Below are 21111 nucleotides of genomic sequence, written 5' to 3'. Positions count from 1 at the left end.
TTCCCCATACAAGTAGATTATTCTTGTTTTCGATTTAATGAAATCATAATTCATTCCATTGTTGCAACATGGTATTAATAATTTTAAAAAGCTGAATTCAATAAAATTACTAATAATCAAAGTGTTTGTCAGTGATACAAGTTCATTACATTTTGGTTCGGTTATAATGTTTAGTACTCGCTCGAGCTCTGTAATATTTCCCCGTTGTTTACTTCCGGTAACGTAGCAGGTACTTGCATGCACAGGTATTCGTAATATTCCAGCTGATCATAATGGCAGAACAACAACAGATAGCTCAAACCAACGTCTCGGCAAAAACATTTTTTGATCGAGAGAAGTTTTATGAACCAGTGCCAGAGAACGGAGAAATTGCTTTAGCCATATTCCTGGAGAAAACTAAGGAGATTACCTTGGTGTTTGGTGAGTGGTTACCGTGATATTACAGGGAGACAACCCGGCATATGGGTAATAAGTTGCAGGATACTTTTTAAAGAATAACACATAAGTTAATTTTATAGAAATGTAACGAAAAATGACGACATTTTCTGACATATAACCAAAGCAACATGATACATTTTTACTCAAAAGGGAATGATTCATTTGTCTTTTTTTTTTTTTTTTTGTAAAAATCTCAAATTCTGTCACCTCCACTAATTATAAATATACATTGTATATTGTTGCTTAATATAGTGTACAGGTTAATGCACGATTTCTTATGGCATTTGCACTAAATCCTCCCAATGGCTATACACTGTATAGTCAATGGAGAAAAAAAGTCCAAAACCAAATTGACTATATTGGTGATCTTCACAGTGAAAAAACCGAAATATCAAAACATAGTCAAAAAACAGACAGAAACTGTACAGTGAAAAAGCGAAAATAATGAAACATCGACGAAAGCTGACAGAGACAGTAAAAAAAACCAAATAATGAAACTTCAATGAAAACAAACAGAGACGGTGATAGAACTAAAATTCTTTCAAACTTTTCTAGTAGTGTAGTTGTAACAGAGGCCAGAGGTGATATTCCTCAATTCCCCGTAAAAGATGTCAAAAAGGAGATGAAAAGGGTGATGCTTACGAGAAATTAACTAAAGAAGCATTATTTAGTCTCAATGTAAATAAGTCTCTGGGTCCAGACGAATTGCACCCATATAATATATAAGACTTCTCAAAGAGCTGGCCAACACAATAGCAGTACCACTGACATCACTATATACATAGTGTATAACCAATCAATAGATACAGTCCCGACAGAAGAATGTACATGTATACACAATCTGCAAAAAAGGGAACAAATCACACGCTGGAAATTAGTGGCCTGTATGTGTGAAGATAAAGGAGTAGAAGCAAATTTAGCACATTTTTGGGAGAATTTTAAATTTTGGTGACAAATAAAATGAAAAATGTTCAAAGTGTGATTTTTGCACCATTTGTATCTCACGACCATAAATCTCAGTGAATCATGCTCTTTGATATGCAATGAGAAAAATAACTCATTTTGAATATTGAATTTTTGACCTTGATTTCACCTCTTGCTGGGAGCTTGACCGGGCCATGACATATTTTCTGATAAAATTTTTCAGAGATAAGTTAGCCAAAACCATGAACTATGCAATGCACTAAGCTTGCAAGGAATCAAACGAAAGGACAAAGAACCTAACTGGAAAGAATACTTTAAAATGTTTATTTGTTTGATTATATTGCACCTTGAATTCATTGAAAAGTGATAACTTTTGTAGCCATACTTATATAATATTATTGTGCCAGGTGTATAGATGATGGAGGAAAAGCATTTAAAGTGCATTTTTGCCTATTTTTGAATTTTTGCGGGAAAACATTGAATTTTTCATTTTTTATCCACTGATCAAAAAAGTTTTGATTGCGAAATCATGACCTTGACATACTCACTGATAACGTGGCATGGAGAAAAGTTGGTGCCAACCATGTATTTTATGACACACTGTGTGCATGAAATTTAATGAAAGTTGATGAAGTTATGGTCATTCAATAAAAGGTTTTTTTTAATCTATTTTTAGATCTGTGACCTTGAACTTTGAAGTTATGGTCGCCAAAATGTTGGTGTAATGATTGGCGTCAAGTTCTCTTTCATGTTCTAAAATATGAACGTTTTATCTGTTTTTGAGTGAAACTGTTATCAAGAAATATTAAGAATATAATATAATAATAAGAAGCATAATGATAACAATAGGGATTTCCATCAAAAATGGAAATCCCTAATGATGGCGATCGAAGAATATCATTTATGAATTTGGCAAAGAAACATTTCTCTTGTTATGCAAATCATTAGTAAGAACTAATCTTTCTTATGTGGATTGACAGAATGCCTAAATTTACCAACATTATCCTTCAGAAGACAGCAAAGAGATATGATCGATCTATAAAAAATAATCCATGGAAAATAAGATCGCGATGTAACCAACTTTTTGAAGTTATGGAAAGATGTTTCCAATCAGTCCGGAAATAGAGAAAATTCTATGAAAATATACCCACAAGTGTTCACTTATGAAGAGGAAAAATTGTTTTTTATTACGTACTGTAAATGTGTGGAATAACTTATATTATTATAATTACCAGAAAATGTAATAGTGTGTGCTAATAATTTAGATTGTTTCAAAAATGAACTGGACAATCACTTGAAAAACGTTGATTTACTTTACGTTTTCAAGGCTATTTATGTAATGTAGTGTCATTACATTCAAAAACTATTATTATAACAATTACCATGTACTGAGTCTGGTGTAGAGGATACAGAATCCTGTACCAGAAATTGATCATTTAATAACAAAGTTAGAACAGAAATGAACAGTTCAGCACAAAGTTAGATAACAGAAATCAACAGTTCAGCAAAAATTTAGATAACAGAAATGAACAGTTCAGCACGAAGTTAGATAACAGAAATGAACAGTTCAGCACAAAGTTAGATAACAGAAATAAACAGTTCAGCACAAATTAGATAACAGAAATAAATAGTTCAGCACAAATTAGATAACAGAAATAAATAGTTCAGCACAAAGTTAGAACAGAAATAAACAGTTCAGCACAAAGTTAGAACAGAAATAAACAGTTCAGCACAAAGTTAGAACAGAAATGAACAGTTCAGCACGAAGTTAGATAACAGAAATGAACAGTTCAGCACAAAGTTAGAACAGAAATAAACAGTTCAGCACAAAGTGAGAACAGAAATAAACAGTTCAGCACAAATTAGATAACAGAAATGAACAGTTCAGCACAAAGTTAGATAACAGAAATGAACAGTTCAGCACAAATTAGATAACAGAAATGAACAGTTCAGCACAAAGTTAGATAACAGAAATAAACAGTTCAGCACAAATTAGATAACAGAAATAAACAGTTCAGCACAAAGTTAGATAACAGAAATAAACAGTTCAGCACAAAATTAGAACAGAAATAAACAGTTCAGCACAAAGTTAGAACAGAAATAAACAGTTCAGCACAAAGTTAGAACAGAAATAAACAGTTCAGCACAAAGTTAGAACAGAAATGAACAGTTCAGCACAAATTTAGATAACAGAAATAAACAGTTCAGCACAAAGTTAGATAACAGAAATAAACAGTTCAGCACAAAGTTAGATAACAGAAATAAACAGTTCAGCACGAAGTTAGATAACAGAAATGAACAGTTCAGCACAAAGTTAGAACAGAAATAAACAGTTCAGCACAAAGTGAGATAACAGAAATGAACAGTTCAGCACAAAGTTAGAACAGAAATAAACAGTTCAGCACAAAGTTAGATCACAGAAATAAACAGTTCAGCACAAAGTTAGAACAGAAATAAACAGTTCAGCACAAAGTTAGAACAGAAATAAACAGTTCAGCACGAAGTTAGAACAGAAATAAACAGTTCAGCACAAAGTTAGATAACAGAAATAAACAGTTCAGCACAAAGTTAGATAACAGAAATGAACAGTTCAGCACAAAGTTAGATAACAGAAATGAACAGTTCAGCACAAAGTTAGATAACAGAAATGAACAGTTCAGCACAAAGTTAGATAACAGAAATGAACAGTTCAGCACAAAGTTAGATAACAGAAATAAACAGTTCAGCACAAAGTTAGATAACAGAAATAAACAGTTCAGCACAAAGTTAGATAACAGAAATGAACAGTTTAGCACAAAGTTAGATAACAGAAATAAACAGTTCAGCACAAAGTTAGAACAGAAATAAACAGTTCAGCACGAAGTTAGATAACAGAGATAAACAGTTCAGCACAAAGTTAGAACAGAAATAAACAGTTCAGCACAAAGTTAGATAACAGAAATAAACAGTTCAGCACAAAGTTAGATAACAGAAATGAACAGTTCAGCACAAAGTCAGAACAGAAATTAACAGTTCTTGTGCAAATAAACAGTGTCACATTGGTTATTGTTTAGGGGTATTGTCGAGTGCAATAGCCCATATACCATCAGGTGAAAACAGGTTACTCCGAAAACACATTGAATTTTCAATCAAAATTAATTAGTTATTAACTGATAATAACAGCTGGGAATGTAATACTGATGAAATATTTGCAAAAGTGAAATTTATCATTTTCATCTTCAGTTGTCCTTCACTTCTGTTCTCCTGTGAGCTCAAGACACAAAGCATCATCTGGTTCAGCTGTTCTTCATGCTACTCGTACATTTTGACAACTTAAAAACATTCCTGTCATTGATTTAGGTATTTAAAGTGATATCATTACAAAATATACATGACAATTAAAGAAGGATCTGTCTGTCTCTGTTGTGTGTCAGTCATTCTGCCCTCACACTGATCTCGGTTTTGTTATTTGCAACACCAATATATAAAAACAAGAAATCCTATATTCACTTAAAAGAAATTTAGACAAGATTTGTGAATAAGTGCACCAAGATAAAAGCCACCTTAGCATATATGAATAAAAGAATAAATGAATAAATAAATAAAAATGAATAAAAACGTCTTGGTTTATACCAGCTGATGAGATCTTAAAACTCTGTGTACTGTAAAAGCTGATTCAACAACCTGGTAACCAGTTTTTAGTTCACCTGCTTGAAGGGCAAATGATCTATGAGCTTATGGAGTGGTGCGGTGTCCGTCATATGTCCTTCCATCTGTCTGGCCTCCTGGCATCAACTTTTCCTTTAAATGATTTCTTCTCAATATCCAAGATACCCAGGGACTTGATATTAGACCTGTCGCATGCTTTGATGATCATGAGGGCTACCAAGTTTGTTTAAATGAATGATGTTGACTTAAATTTAAAGTCACAAGGGTCAAATACCCGGTAGGCTAAAATTTAATAACCAAGATCCCCAGAGACCTGATATTGGACCTGTGGCATCCTGGGTTGAATACAATTAAATTTGCAAATGTTGAAATGAATGACTTTTGGCCTTCATTCAAGGTCACAGAGTTAAAATGAAGTAAAACCCTGAAACAATGATTTTCAATGACCAAGAGAAACAGAGACCTGATTTTGGGCCAGTAGTATGCTAGAATGAAGTCGTGTTACAAAATTTATTTAATTTATTTAACCTACCTGCTTTTATATTTCTATAAAGTGGTAATAAGCTTAGTATCTGTATTATTATTATAAACAGGTGAGAGATATACATGCCTGTTGGGGTTCTCTTTAGTCCCCTACCTGTGAAATAGGTTTTCTCCCCGCCCGTCCATCTGTCCGCTCAGTTTTCCACACTTTTCTCAGCCATACTTCGAGCTATGTCAGTGAAATTTGGTATGTAACTTCAATATGAGAAGCTGAAGATCAAGTTTAAATTTCAGGATTTTTGAGTGGAGGTCAAGGTCACTTACTACTTTTACTTTTTGTTTGTTTATATTAGAGAGATGTTTAACCCCCTCACCCAATTCAGAAAAAGTGCCATCCCAAATGAATAACAAAACTAAAAGCTACATAAATATGAACATTTTTGTTGGATTTATTTTTTTTCTTTCCAGAACACTTTGGAGCAGTTTTTTCACCAGTTAAATCAGATATGGAGAATAACATTAAGGTAAGTGTCCTTTTAAAAGTATAATTTACAGGCCCTGACTAGAAGGATCTTAGCAAGCTTATGTACATAGAACTTGGAAGGTGCTATATTAGGTACATGTACATAGAACTTGGAAGGTTCTATATTAGGTTCATAGAACTTGGAAGGTTCTATATTAGGTACATGTACATAGAACTTGGAAGGTTCTATATTAGGTTCATAGAACTTGGAAGGTTCTATATTAGGTACATGTACATAGAACTTGGAAGGTTCTTTATTTGGTACATGTACATAGAACTTGGAAGGTTCTTTATTTGGTACATGTACATAGAACTTGGAAGGTTCTTTATTTGGTACATGTACATGTACATAGAACTTGGAAAGTTCTAATTAGGTTCATGTACATGTAACTTGGAAGGTTCTATATTAGGTACATATGCATAGAACTTGGAAGGTTCTTTATTTGGTACATGTACATGTACATAGAACTTGGAAGGTTCTTTATTTGGTACATGTTGATTTAACTTGGAAGGTTCTATATTAGGTACATTTACATAGGACTTGGAAGGTTCTATATCAGACACATGTACATGAACATTTAACTTGGAAGGTTCTATATGTTCTACATCCTTGAAGGTTCTTTATGCTTCTGTTGAGTAGTGCCTAATTGTAAGCTTGTTTTAATCATGAAATGGCCAGAATAAGCTGAGTGGTGTATGTTGTTTTGTGAATTGTACGGAGTAAGCTGAGTGGTGTATGTTGTTTTGTGAATTGTACGGAGTAAGCTGAGTGGTGTATGTTGTTTTGTGAATTGTACAGAGTAAGCTGAGTGGTGTATATTGTTTTGTGAATTGTACGGAGTAAGCTGAGTGGTGTATGTTGTTTTGTGAATTGTACAGAATAAGCTGAGTGGTGTTTATTGTTTTGTGAATTGTACAGAATAAGCTGAGTGGTGTATGTTGTTTTGTGAATTGTACGGAGTAAGCTGAGTGGTGTATGTTGTTTTGTGAATTGTACGGAGTAAGCTGAGTGGTGTATGTTGTTTTGTGAATTGTACAGAATAAGCTGAGTGGTGTATATTGTTTTGTGAATTGTACAGAATAAGCTGAGTGGTGTATATTGTTTTGTGAATTGTACAGAGTAAGCTGGCGAGTGTTTGGCAGGTGTAAGTTGACCTTGTTATACCATGTTATACAGTATCAGACTTTACCAAAGGATTTAAACAAAAGAATGACTACAATTTAATTCTTATTCTTCCCTTTTTATTGTATGTATTCTTTTAAACAAAAAGTTCTTTTTCTGTCTTTCAGAAAATATTAGCAGCTTTGAAAAATCCTAAGGGAGGAGAATACAAAACTATACAAGAACTGATAACAGATGAAATGGCTAGGGGTGTTTATAAAGATGGTAGTTCTGGTACTGTTGCTGGAGTGTGGTTGGGAAGGTAGGAAACATGTTATATTTCTATATAATGTTAATAAACGAGAGGGAAGATATTTTGTATTTGTTAATACACTTGATTCTGGCAATGCTTCTACCGGGGCTGTGTTCCTACCAAAATGTTATTTAAGAGAGGCAATCCAGTGAAAATAACTGTTACAGTAATAATAAGCAAACTTAGTTCTGGTGTACCCAGTTGTCAGCAGCTCGGTGGCTATTAAGGAATATAGCCTAATTTGATGCTTGAGTCAGTAACTTTAGGTGTAGAAAACACTATTGGGATGTTACAGAAAGATAATTTGTTCATCATTTTGGATTAAAACATAATGTTTGCTTTCAACACACCCACGAAGAAGTGTGATGGCATCAAGCACAGAACTTTGTCACAAGACATTACAGAGTGTTATGTACTAATTGGTAAAGGGAGGTAAACACAATGTCATGTAGTATTTCCTGCATGCCTTTATAACTGGGCACCATTCTCAATGCATTTTCACTTTATTTTTTATCCCTCATAGGTCTGTTTAGATATTGTATGTTAAAATGATTGACTTTTCCTTTTGATCTATTTTCCACAGGGGCTTAAAGTTTATGTACTTGTTTTTTGAGCAACTTGTCTTGGCTCATAAGAATGGAAATATGACAGAAAGTAACACAGAATTCGTCAAGATTGCATACGCAGGTGCCCTAAAGGAACACCACAATTTTGTGTCCAGAGGTGTATTCAGTGTAAGTAAATGTCAGTATTTAAAATTTTAAGCCTCAAAGACCAGAAGAGGTTGTATCATGGTTAATTTTCTATCTGTTTGGTCAGCTGGCAAAACTACACGAATCTCCAACCAAAAAAACAGAGCTCTGCACACAACTACCATCTGGCAAAACTACACGAATCTCCAACCAAAAAAACAGAGCTCTGCACACAACTACCATCTGGCAAAACTACACGAATCTCCAACCAAAAAAATAGAGCTCTGCACACAACTACCATCTGGTCACATTACACGTATCTCCAACCAAAAAAACAGAGCTCACAACTACCATCTGGTCACACTACACATATCTCCAACCAAAAAAACAGAGCTCACAAGTACCATCTGGTCACATTACACGTATCTCCAACCAAAAAAACAGAGCTCACAACTACCATCCATCTCACTAATATAACAGAATTTTTGTCTTTTCCTGTCTGCTAATCAGAGTTTAATTGTGTATATCATCTAATTTTGTATGTCTAACTGCACCAAACAATTAATTCATTGTTTAGTTTATTGATTACACACGTACAATTTTCATCTTAATCAAAATACCTGTAAAACACTACCTACTAAAATGATATAGAAAATTTCCACATCTGCCATTGGGCATTTTATCATGTAACTGTAGTAAGTACATATATTGTTTTACCAGTATGCATATGATCCATTTGTACTTTTGCAACTAGACCTCAGCTAGACACAATCTGTCACTATTTTATGGATCATTCACCCTTGTCTGTACATATTGTACACATGTCTGTATCATAGATATTTATACACTTATCAGTTACCTTGGTACTGATCTAGTACACATAGCTTGTCAGTTACCTAGGACCTTTGTGCTTACACAATTCATAGATATGGGCATTTCTGAACCCTCGTCCTAATATGACTAGCTCTTGTGGCTGTATGGTTAAGTGTCGTGTCTGAAATTAAGCTATGTTGAGGGGGTCAGATGGGTAGCTGAACTGTGCCCTCGAACAGCATGAGGATACAGCTAAGACTTTTGGCATGTGTGTTCCTTGAAGCTTGACCTTTTGGACCTGCTGATCTTAACTGTGACCTTTGACCTACATTTAAAAATCTAATTATGAATTTCCACCCACTTGGCGAGCTATGTTGTCTTCTGACAACATTTGTTTTGACATTGTGTATCCTACTATAGTATGTCTCATAATACTCTTTGACGTGTAAGACAGAAGCAGATTATGAAGGGCTGGGTATGTTATCATTGAAGTGGAAATGTTTACCCAGTAGTTATATATACTATATTCTTTGTCAAAATCAAGATTTCAAATTTCAAAACATTGTAATGCGCCTAGTCAACCAGTTTTTATTGGTTTATGTATTCTTCAAGTCAAAAGTCAAAATATTTTGAAACTTTGTTCCAGTTAGTGATGTTGATGACGGTTTGTTGAATGAGTTGAATTTGCACATACCCTTATACAGTATTGAAACAGGATGTTATTGATATATTGCAATAAATGAACGTGTGTGTAGAGTTTGTAACTCTTGAGACATAGAAGACATGTATCACTTTCTGTTAATTTGCCAATTTTTTCAAACCCTAAGATCAAGATGTATTAAAAAGTAAAACTGGACAAAACCATCTGTATTCAAGTCGACCCAATTACTATGTACAACTAATTTCAAAAATTTATCAATGCTGAGTAAATATATATTAATTTAATGCTACACAAGTAAGGAAAAGTATAATTCAATGTTTATTGCCTAATTTGGAATTCTCCATTCCCTACGTACACAATTCATTTCATCTGATCTACACTAATATCATGCAGTGCCCGCCAACTGAACAATGTATGAATTGTTATACATGTTTGAACTGATGAGCTGTTCAGCTCAAGGTTAATAAACAAATTGAAATTGAGTAGACATTGTGTATCTTTAGATACATAAAGATGTGTCTGACACTCCTTGTTTACTTTACAGGTGGTTTGTCATGGTGCACCATATAGGAGTGACTTGTGTAAGAGGTTAATGAGATCTAAAGTCCCAGATGACGTGGATGCCAAAGAAATCAACAATCTGGTAAGTATATAAGAGTTTGCCTCTCTTTGAGCCTATTTTGTTGGTTTTGGTATTTATCACATTTATCTCCCCTGGTCTAGGGTTTATTGTTTATAGTTATCTCCCCTGGTCCAGGGCTTTATTGTTTATAGTTATCTCCCCTGGTCCAGGGTTTTATAATTTATAGTTATCTCCCCTGGTCCAGGGTTTTATTGTTTTTAGTTATCTCCCCTGGTCCAGGGCTTTATTAGGCTATACTTATCAACCTCTGAATAACAAAAGGAATAAAAACAATGTTTTTGGTAACTTTAGCTTGAGGTAGCAAAATAAACAATAAACAAGGCTGTTGTGTGTTTCTGATAGAGGATGGGGGGGGGGGGGGGGGGGGGGGGGGATTAAACAGTAAAAAGTGTTTTTGTTGTGTCCCAATAGAGGATGATGGGTAAACAGAAAAGAGTGTTTGTCGATTTCTGATAGAGGATGATGGGTAAACAGAAAAGAGTGTTTGTCGTGTTCTGATAGAGGATGATGGGTAAACAGAAAAGAGTGTTTGTCGTGTTCTGATAGAGGATGATGGGTAAACAGAAAAGAGTGTTTGTCATGTTCTGATAGAGGATGATGGGTAAACAGAAAAGAGTGCGTGTCATGTTCTGACAGAGGATGATGGGTAAACAGAAAAGAGTGTTTGTCGTGTTCTGATAGAGGATGATAAGTAAACAGAAAAGAGTGTTTGTCGTGTTCTGATAGAGGATGATGGGTAAACAGAAAAGAGTGTTTGTCGTGTTCTGATAGAGGATGATGGGTAAACAGAAAAGAGTGTTTGTCATGTTCTAACAGAGGATGATGGGTAAACAGAAAAGAGTGTTTGTCGCGTTCTGATAGAGGATGATGGGTAAACAGAAAAGAGTGTTTGTCATGTTCTAACAGAGGATGATGGGTAAACAGAAAAGAGTGTTTGTCATGTTCTGATAGAGGATGATGGGTAAACAGAAAAGAGTGTTTGTCGAGTTCTGACAGAGGATGATGGGTAAACAGAAAAGAGTGTTTGTCATGTTCTAACAGAGGATGTTTGTCATGTTCTAACAGAGGATGTTTGTCATGTTCTAACAGAGGATGATGGGTAAACAGAAAAGAGTGTTTGTTGTGTTCTGATAGAGGATGATGGGTAAACAGAAAAGAGTGTTTGTTGTGTTCTGACAGAGGAAGATGGGTAAACAGAAAAGAGTGTTTGTCATGTTCTAACAGAGGATGATGGGTAAACAGAAAAGAGTGTTTGTCATGTTCTGATAGAGGATGATGGGTAAACAGAAAAGAGTGTTTGTCATGTTCTAACAGAGGATGATGGGTAAACAGAAAAGAGTGTTTGTCATGTTCTGATAGAGGATGATGGGTAAACAGAAAAGAGTGTTTGTCATGTTCTGATAGAGGATGATGGGTAAACAGAAAAGAGTGTTTGTCGAGTTCTGACAGAGGATGATGGGTAAACAGAAAAGAGTGTTTGTCATGTTCTAACAGAGGATGTTTGTCATGTTCTAATAGAGGATGTTTGTCATGTTCTAACAGAGGATGATGGGTAAACAGAAAAGAGTGTTTGTTGTGTTCTGATAGAGGATGATGGGTAAACAGAAAAGAGTGTTTGTTGTGTTCTGACAGAGGAAGATGGGTAAACAGAAAAGAGTGTTTGTCATGTTCTAACAGAGGATGATGGGTAAACAGAAAAGGGTGTTTGTCATGTTCTGATAGAGGATGATGGGTAAACAGAAAAGAGTGTTTGTCGTGTTCTGATAGAGGATGATGGGTAAACAGAAAAGAGTGTTTGTCATGTTCTGATAGAGGATGATGGGTAAACAGAAAAGAGTGTTTGTCGAGTTCTGACAGAGGATGATGGGTAAACAGAAAAGAGTGTTTGTCATGTTCTGATAGAGGATGATGGGTAAACAGAAAAGAGTGTATGTCATGTTCTCATACAATGATTATTGGTTTGCACAATTACTGTAATAAATTGAATTTGACATGATGTGTATCATGTAGACTACCGATATAACATGTATTTAGTGTACCTTAGTAACCAAGTAGCTCTAATTACATAGCAAAACCAATACCAAGTGTATGATGTTTTGACATGAGAGTGCTTATATATAGAATGTATGCTAACCTAATCCCTCAGTATAAAATCTGGTACTGAGTATGTATACAGTGGAAAGAATGTGTGGCTTTATCACATTAGATTGTCAGGCATCCGAAATAACATCCGGGATACATGTAGTCAGGCATCCGAAATAACATCCGGGATACATGTAGTCAGGCATCCGAAATAACATCCGGGATACATGTAGTCAGGCATCCGAAATAACATCGGGGATACATGTAGTCAGGCATCCGAAATAACATCGGGGATACATGTAGTCAGGCATCCGAAATAATACGGGGATACATGTTGTCAGGCATCCGAAATAACATCCGGGATACATGTAGTCAGGCATCCGAAATAACATCGGGGATACATGTAGTCAGGCATCGAAATAACATCGGGATACATGTAGTCAGGCATCCGAAATAATATGGGGATACATGTAGTCAGGCATCCGAAATAATACGGGGATACATGTTGTCAGGCATCCGAAATAATACAGGGATACATGTTGTCAGGCATCCAAAATAACATCGGGATACATGTAGTCAGGCATCCGAAATAACATCGGGGATACATGTTGTCAGGCATCCGAAATAACATCGGGGATACATGTTGATTTTGTATTGTAGTTATAAGGGGATACATGTTGATTTTGGTATTGTAGTTATAAAGGGGATACATGTTGATTTTGTATTGTAGTTATAAGGGGGATACATGTTGATTTTGTATTGTAGTTATAAGGGGGATACATGTTGATTTTGTATTGTAGTTATAAGGGGGATACATGTTGATTTTGGTATTGTAGTTATAAGGGGGACACATGTTGATTTTGTATTGTAGTTATAAGGGGGATACATGTTGATTTTGTATTGTAGTTATTAGGGCATTCATGTTGATTTTGTATTGTAGTTATAAGGGGGATACATGTTGATTTTGTATTGTAGTTATAAGGGGGATACATGTTGATTTTGGTATTGTAGTTATAAGGGGGATACATGTTGATTTTGTATTGTAGTTATAAGGGGGATACATGTTGATTTTGTATTGTAGTTATAAGGGGGATACATGTTGATTTTGGTATTGTAGTTATAAGGGGGATACATGTTGATTTTGGTATTGTAGTTATAAGGGGGATACATGTTGATTTTGGTATTGTAGTTATAAGGGGGATACATGTTGATTTTGTATTGTAGTTATAAGGGGGATACATGTTGGTTTTTTTATTGTAGTTATAAGGGGGATACATGTTGATTTTGGTATTGTAGTTATAAGGGGGATACATGTTGATTTTGTATTGTAGTTATAAGGGGGATACATGTTGATTTTGTATTGTAGTTATAAGGGGGATACATGTTGATTTTGTATTGTAGTTAGGGATACATGTTGATTTTGTATTGTAGTTATAAGGGGATACATGTTGATTTTGTATTGTAGTTATAAGGGGGATACATGTTGATTTTGTATTGTAGTTATTAGGGGGATACAGGTTGATTTTGTATTGTAGTTATAAGGGGGATACATGTTGATTTTGTATTGAAGTTATAAAGGGGATACATGTTGATTTTGTATTGTAGTTATAAGGGGGATACATGTTGATTTTGTATTGTAGTTATAAGGGGATACATGTTGATTTTGTATTGTAGTTATAAGGGGGATATATGTTGATTTTGTATTGTAGTTATAAGGGGGATACATGTTGATTTTGGTATTGTAGTTATAAGGGGGATACATGTTGATTTTGTATTGTAGTTATAAGGGGGATACATGTTGGTTTTTTTATTGTAGTTATAAGGGGGATACATATTGATTTTGGTATTGTAGTTATAAGGGGGATACATGTTGATTTTGTATTGTAGTTATAAGGGGGATACATGTTTTTTTTTTTATTGTAGTTATAAGGGGATACATGTTGATTTTGTATTGTAGTTATACGGGGGATTCATGTTGATTTTGTATTGTAGTTAAAAGGGGGATACATGTTGATTTTGTATTGTATATTATCTATACAGGAGACTGTATATAAATCAGCCAGTTAAGTGGTTAAGGGTTAAGTAACACTTGTCTGGAATGCCTTTCTTCAAATTTTCTTATTGCAGCAGTACATATACATGTAGTATCAAATCACTTGATATTAACTGGAGGCTATTGAATGATTTGGTAGCATGAGGCGGTCGGATGTTTGACATTCTACTGCTTTAACAGTAACTTTGTAACTCTTACTCATACATGTATGTATTTGGACACTGATATGTAGTACAAGTGCCTTTAATGGGTGATATGTGATGAAAAGTTTGTACTAAAAAATTATATCAGATTTCTATTTGGACTGAATGATTAATTCAGCATATATATTTAAGATACCATATAAGTTTACCTTGAATTCCACAAAAGGAAAAAAAATTACAAAATTGAATGATAAAAAGGGTAAAATATGGAACTTCATTTAAAATGTAATTAATTGAGCCTCAACAGCTCTAAAGATAAAGTGGTACACGTATCTATTTATTTTATAAAAGAAACATTTAAAGGCTTACCCCAGAGTCCACTTGTACTATATAGATAGCGGAGTGTCTTGGGTCTGAGTACTGATGTATAAATGTGTAATAATTGGCACCACATACAACAGGTATTAACTGACATGGAAGAGTATCTGAAGAACCTGAAGGAAACAACAGACACTTGGAACAGTCAGTGTATGGAAATCCTACAGGACAAGTACAAGCGTCTATAGCCTATCTCTATAGAAATCATGGTACATATATTTTACAATTTTTCGATATCCATTGATCTCTCGCAGCTAATAGTCATGATTGATTAATACCCATCACATACACTTTTGATTATATTCCATCAGCACATATATTATTTCACAAATAGCCTCTTACACTAACATCATTTCCGATAAAATACTATTGTTGTTCTTCAAAAGTACATGTATTCACTCGCTGTATATCTTCACAAGAACACAACATTATTGGACAGGGCCACGATGGTCGAGTGGCTAAGGTGTCTCTACACTTTATCACTAGCCCTCCACCTCTGGGTTGCGCGTTCAAACCTACATGGGGTAGTTGCCAGGTACTGATCGTAGGCCGGTGGCTTTTCTCCGGATAATTCGGCTTTTAATTTACATGTATTGTTTATTGCCGGACAAAATAGTATTGGCTCAAAATTTTGGCTAAAAGTTTAGATGGCTTTTTCATAATTTAGCCTAAAGACAATAAACAAAATTATCGAAAAAAGCCTTTCCATTTCAGGATCAAGTGATATATCCCAAGCGGTTTTCTATACCAGAATATGGGTCTTAAAAAAAGAAGTTTTAGCCCCCCACCTTCAGAGGGGAAATTGGTAACCCCAGGATAATGAAATTTACAGCTTTGATACAGCATTACATTTATATATAGTAACAAAGTAGGGCTAGAACACACTGAAGTAACACACTTTAGTAACATGGTGTAGTAACAATGTAGATCTAGAACACACTGTAGTAACATGGTGTAGTAACATGGTGTAGTAACAATGTAGATCTAGAACACACTGTAGTAACATGGTGTAGTAACAATGTAGATCTAGAACACACTGTAGTAACATGGTGTAGTAACAATGTAGGTCTAGAACACACTAGTGACATGGTGTAGTAACAATGTAGGTCTAGAACACACTAGTAACATGGTGTAGTAACAATGTAGGTCTAGAACACACTGTAGTAACATGGTGTAGTAACAATGTAGGTCTAGAACACACTTTAGTAACATGGTGTAGTAACAATGTAGATCTAGAACACACTAGTAACATGGTGTAGTAACAATGTAGATCTAGAACACACTGTAGTAACATGGTGTAGTAACAATGTAGATCTAGAACACACTGTAGTAACATGGTGTAGTAACAATGTTGGTCTAGAACACACTAGTAACATGGTGTAGTAACGATATTGGTCTAGAACACACTGTAGTAACATGGTGTAGTAACAATGTAGGTATAGAACACACTGTAGTAACATGGTGAAGTAACAATGTAGGTCTAGAACACACTGTAGTAACATGGTGTAGTAACAATGTAGGTCTAGAACACACTGTAGTAACATGGTGTAGTAACAATGTAGGTATAGAACACACTGTAGTAACATGGTGTAGTAACAATGTAGGTCTAGAACACACTTTAGTAACCATGGTGTAAGTAACACTGTAGGTTATAGAACACACTTAGTAACATGGGTAGTATAACAATGTAGGTCTAGAACACACTAAGTACACATGGTGGTAGTAACAATGTAGGTCTAGAACACACTGTAGTAACATGGTGTAGTAACAATGTAGGTTAGAACACACTTTAGTAATATGGTGTAGTAACATGGGTGTAGTAACAATGTAGGTCTAGAACACACTAGTAACATGGTGTAGTAACAATGTAGGTCTAGAACACACTAGTAACATGGTGTAGTAACAATGTAGGTCTAGAACACACTGTAGTAACATGGTGTAGTAACAATGTAGGTCTAGAACACACTGTAGTAACATGGTGTAGTAACAATGTAGATCTAGAACACACTAGAACATGGTGTGTAGTAACAATGTAGATCTAGAAACACACTGTAGTAACCTGGTGTAGTACCATGGTGTAGTAACAATGTAGATTAGAACACACTGTAGTAACATTGTTTATTAACAATGTAGATCTAGAACACACTGTAGAACTGGTTGTAGTAACACTGTAGACTAGAAACACTAGTACATGGTGTTGTAGTAACATGTTGTAGGAACAAATGTAGTTATAAACACACTGTAGTTAAATGGTGTGTAGTAACAATTAGGTCTAGACACACTGTAGTTACATGGTGTAGTAACAATGTAGATCTAGAACACCCTGTAGTAAACGGTTTGTAGTAACATGGTGTAGTAACAATGTAGGTCTAGAACACACTGTAGTAATATGGTGTAGTAACAATATAGGTCTAGAACACACTGTGTAGTAACATGGTGTAGTAACACTGTAGGTCTAGAACACACTGTAATAACATGGTGTAGTAATAATGTAGGTCTATAACACACTGTAGTAACATGGTTTTGTAACAATGTAGGTCTAGAACACACTGTAGTAACATGGTGTAGTAACATGGTGTAGTAACAATGTTGGTCTAGAACACACTAGTAACATGGTGTAGTAACAATGTAGATCTAGAACACACTGTAGTAACATGGTGTAGTAACATGGTGTAGTAACAATGTAGGTCTATAACACACTAGTAACACGTCATAGTAATAATGTAAGTCTTGAACACACTGTAGTAATATGGTGTAGTAACAATATAGGTCTAGAACACACTGTAGTAACATGGTGTAGTAACATGATGTAGTAACAATGTAGGTTTAGAACACACTGTAGTAATATGGTGTAGTAACAATGTAGGTCTAGAACACACTGTAGTAATATGGTGTAGTAACAATATAGGTCTAGAACACACTGTAGTAACATGGTGTAGTAACATGATGTAGTAATAATGTAGGTTTAGAACACACTGTAGTAACATGGTGTAGTAACAATGTAGATCTAGAACACACTGTAGTAACATGGTGTAGTAACAATGTAGATCTAGAACACACTGTAGTAACATGGTGTAGTAACAATGTAGATCTAGAACACACTGTAGTAACATGGTGTAGTTACAATGTAGATCTAGAACACACTGTAGTAACATGGTGTAGTAACAATGTAGATCTAGAACACACTTTAGTAACATGGTGTAGTCACAATGTAGGTCTAGAACACACTGTAGTAACATGGTGTAGTAACAATGTAGGTCTAGAACACACTAGTAACATGGTGTAGTAACAATGTAGGTCTAGAACACACTAGTGACATGGTGTTGTAATAATGTAGGTCTAGAACACACTGTAGTAACATGGTGTAGTAACAATGTAGGTCTAGAACACTGTAGTAACAAGGTATAGTAACAATGTAAGTCTAGGACACATTGTAGTAACATGATGTAGGTCAAACCCCTTAAAAATCTCCACAAGAAGCATTTAATTATGTACAGAAAGTTTTGCTATTTTCCACTCCTTGTCATCAAGGTGAATTATTACTAGACCATATGAATTATCTGGATATATTGTTGTAATGAGGTCAATATAAAACAGATATTTGATGTTTATTACAGAGGATTCTCAAAGCAACATTTTCTCATCTTTGAAGTGAATGTAATTGACTCCTTTTTGTTCTTTTAAAACTAAATGTTTCCTATTAATTGATGTTTGATTAAATTGACTTGAAACAATAACAATAGTATTTTATACTCTATCTTCTGCGAAAATGTATCATTATTGTTATATCTCATTACTTTATTTAACCAAGAATGCTTCTCCTCAAGATATGTTAGATGAAAACTTATTTGATTAATGGTCATGCATTTGAGTAAAGAGGAGTGAAATTGTAAAATTTAAACCTGTATAAAATGTAAGAACATAATTCATTGATAATAAATAACAAGTTATACCACCAACAAGGTTACTCACAGATGATATTTGTTCTACAAAATCAAAAGTTGATAAAAAGTCTTTTTAAGTTCAGTTTGTTTTCATTGTTGTTGATGCTATCTATATGTAAACATTTGTCATTTTGGGTTTTGTTATCTGAAGTTTGTGTTCTATTTGTTTGCAGTTTGATCTTTCTTTTAGAAATTACAACATTGCGTACAGTGCTGTAGATGTAATTGGTGGTCATATTGTATGTACAGATCATATAACAGTCCTGGATTTTTATCACACTCATTAACTACTGTATATGTTGGTAATTGTGTCAATTAAACCTAACATTGTTAAACAATAGTTTTAATTTTTAGTTTAAATACTGTTCACTTGACACTGTCTTATTGTAGATTATGTTGTACTTGTACCGGTATGCTATAAGGCTTAATCCATCATGTATCACATTAAATTGTTGTACTTACTTTAATAATGTCCTCTTTTCATTACTTCAGGTTAGTGCGGCCCTAGACGAATTCGTTGATGGGGATGGGCATTTCAAGGCCACTGTCCTAGCCTATATGAAAGCTTTTGAGGAGAGAGGGGTTGACAAGCTTTGATGGAGAATAGGAGGCTGATTTTGCTCAGTTTATTTTTTCTTCGTAGTACTTCTATAATCACAGAAATCTGGACATTTATCTTCCTGGAATCTCTGTCATTTTATATTCCATCTGTGGTATCATTGTTTAGGAAAGGAAGATCAGGCATATCTATGTGTTAACAGTAGCTACATAAAAACAGGGCATTATTTTACCAGATACTGGTGAGCCAGGGTACAGGTTTCAACATGGTGTGATCTAAGGTACGGGTAGAAAGAAAATGGGTATGTGTGACGAGTATGTATATTACTAATAAAACCCAGTAGGGTAAATAATACCAGTAACACTAAAACTCGGCAAACTGGGACCAAATAGAGTATGGCTGTAGGTGTGTTAATTTGTCTTGTGAGATAACACTGTTTATTGCATTTTTGCTAGTGAAATATAATTTATCAAAGTGATTAAACTTATGTTTTCACTGCAGTGATGATTAGTGAAAATTGTATTTGAACAATCAGAGCAAAACTTTGTATTCACCTCATAGAAACAATTTTTCAATTGAATCGAAGAATATATAAATGGGTTAGTTTGCTGTATTTCAGAAATATTCAGTCAAGTGTTGGTTAAAATACTCACCTGACCTTAGTTTTTTTATGCAGAATCTCTGTTACAACAGAAAACACTAATATTGTGTTGATCAGACCTTTCAAAATAGCGCTATCTAGTTCAGTAATATCACAGAAAATGACGTCAGGAGTTATATGTTACTGATTCCTGCACTTTTTTACAGAATATTCTAAATTTTTCATTCGTGCTTAGCATATATGTTATATTCAATGGGAAATTATTCAATATCCTCTATATATTGATACTATAGACCTGTACATATGAAGATAATCTCCCCCCCCCCCCCCCCCCCCTCTCTCTCTCCACACCCTCATTTCCATCATCCAGTCGTTGTGTCACTATATAAATGAATATAATTTCTACAAAGATTAAGTTATTCTATAGATCTGTATTATTAAGTATGTTATCAACATAACATGAATATAGATCATAATGCAATAAATATGTTGCCTTTTCTCAAAGATGAAAAAGAATCTGAATGTTACAGGTGTATATATTTTATTTTGTGAGCGTGTTTTATAATATGTCACTAGAAGTCATACTACCAGTATGTTTTTATCCTGATGATTTCTGATTGTGGTGAAAATATAGATAAATCATATCCACAATTTGTTCCACTCAGTCCAAACCTAGCAATTAGTTATGATTATTGCCATTTGGTCCTTAGAAAAAACGAAAAAAAATTGACCGGTATAATTTTTAGCTATGTTTTAATCTAGTACAATGTTTATAATACCTGATCTAATCTAACAATTTGTCCACGTCTGTGCCTTGTGCTGCCTACTGAACAGTTATAGTAGTTGTCTTAAGACAGCATCATTGTATTAGGAGAGTGTGATTGTACCTGATCTAATCTAACAATTTGTCCACGTCTGTGCCTTGTGCTGCCTACTGAACAGTTATAGTGGTAGTTATAGTGGTTGTCTTAAGACAGCATCATTGTATTAGGAGAGTGTGATTGTCTCAGGACTATTTTTAAACGCATGGGACCTGCAACTTTACCATAGCTTCCCTGTCCCAATGCCACCTTTGTTAATCGTTATGGTATTGTAAGGGTATTGTAAGGGT

The 21111-nt window shown here is 34.5% G+C and overlaps 1 protein-coding gene across 1 annotated transcript; it reads left to right on the top strand.

Annotated features, from left to right (window-relative positions):
• Window positions 1–228: 228 nt before the first annotated feature.
• On the top strand, window positions 229–20716 carry LOC117333456 (glycolipid transfer protein-like). The gene is made up of 7 exons (XM_033892757.1): window positions 229–420; window positions 5962–6017; window positions 7307–7440; window positions 8015–8165; window positions 10142–10240; window positions 14980–15105; window positions 19333–20716. The coding sequence occupies exons 1-6, from the start codon at window positions 273–275 to the stop codon at window positions 15082–15084; spliced, it is 693 nt and encodes a 230-aa protein (XP_033748648.1). The 5' UTR covers window positions 229–272; the 3' UTR covers window positions 15085–15105; window positions 19333–20716.
• Window positions 20717–21111: the final 395 nt, after the last annotated feature.

The sequence above is a fragment of the Pecten maximus genome, chromosome 8, assembly GCF_902652985.1.
Source record: "Pecten maximus chromosome 8, xPecMax1.1, whole genome shotgun sequence".
NCBI lineage: Eukaryota > Metazoa > Mollusca > Bivalvia > Pectinida > Pectinidae > Pecten > Pecten maximus.
This window is presented reverse-complemented; position numbering and strand designations above follow the sequence as displayed.

Bases quoted from the DNA above. Each gene is read 5' to 3' on its own strand.
- LOC117333456 (XM_033892757.1), top strand. From the start codon at position 273: ATGGCAGAACAACAACAGATAGCTCAAACCAACGTCTCGGCAAAAACA. The intron at 421-5,961 runs GTGAGTGGTTAC...TTTTCTTTCCAG, and splicing joins GGAGATTACCTTGGTGTTTG to AACACTTTGGAGCAGTTTTT. The intron at 8,166-10,141 runs GTAAGTAAATGT...TTTACTTTACAG, and splicing joins TGTCCAGAGGTGTATTCAGT to GTGGTTTGTCATGGTGCACC.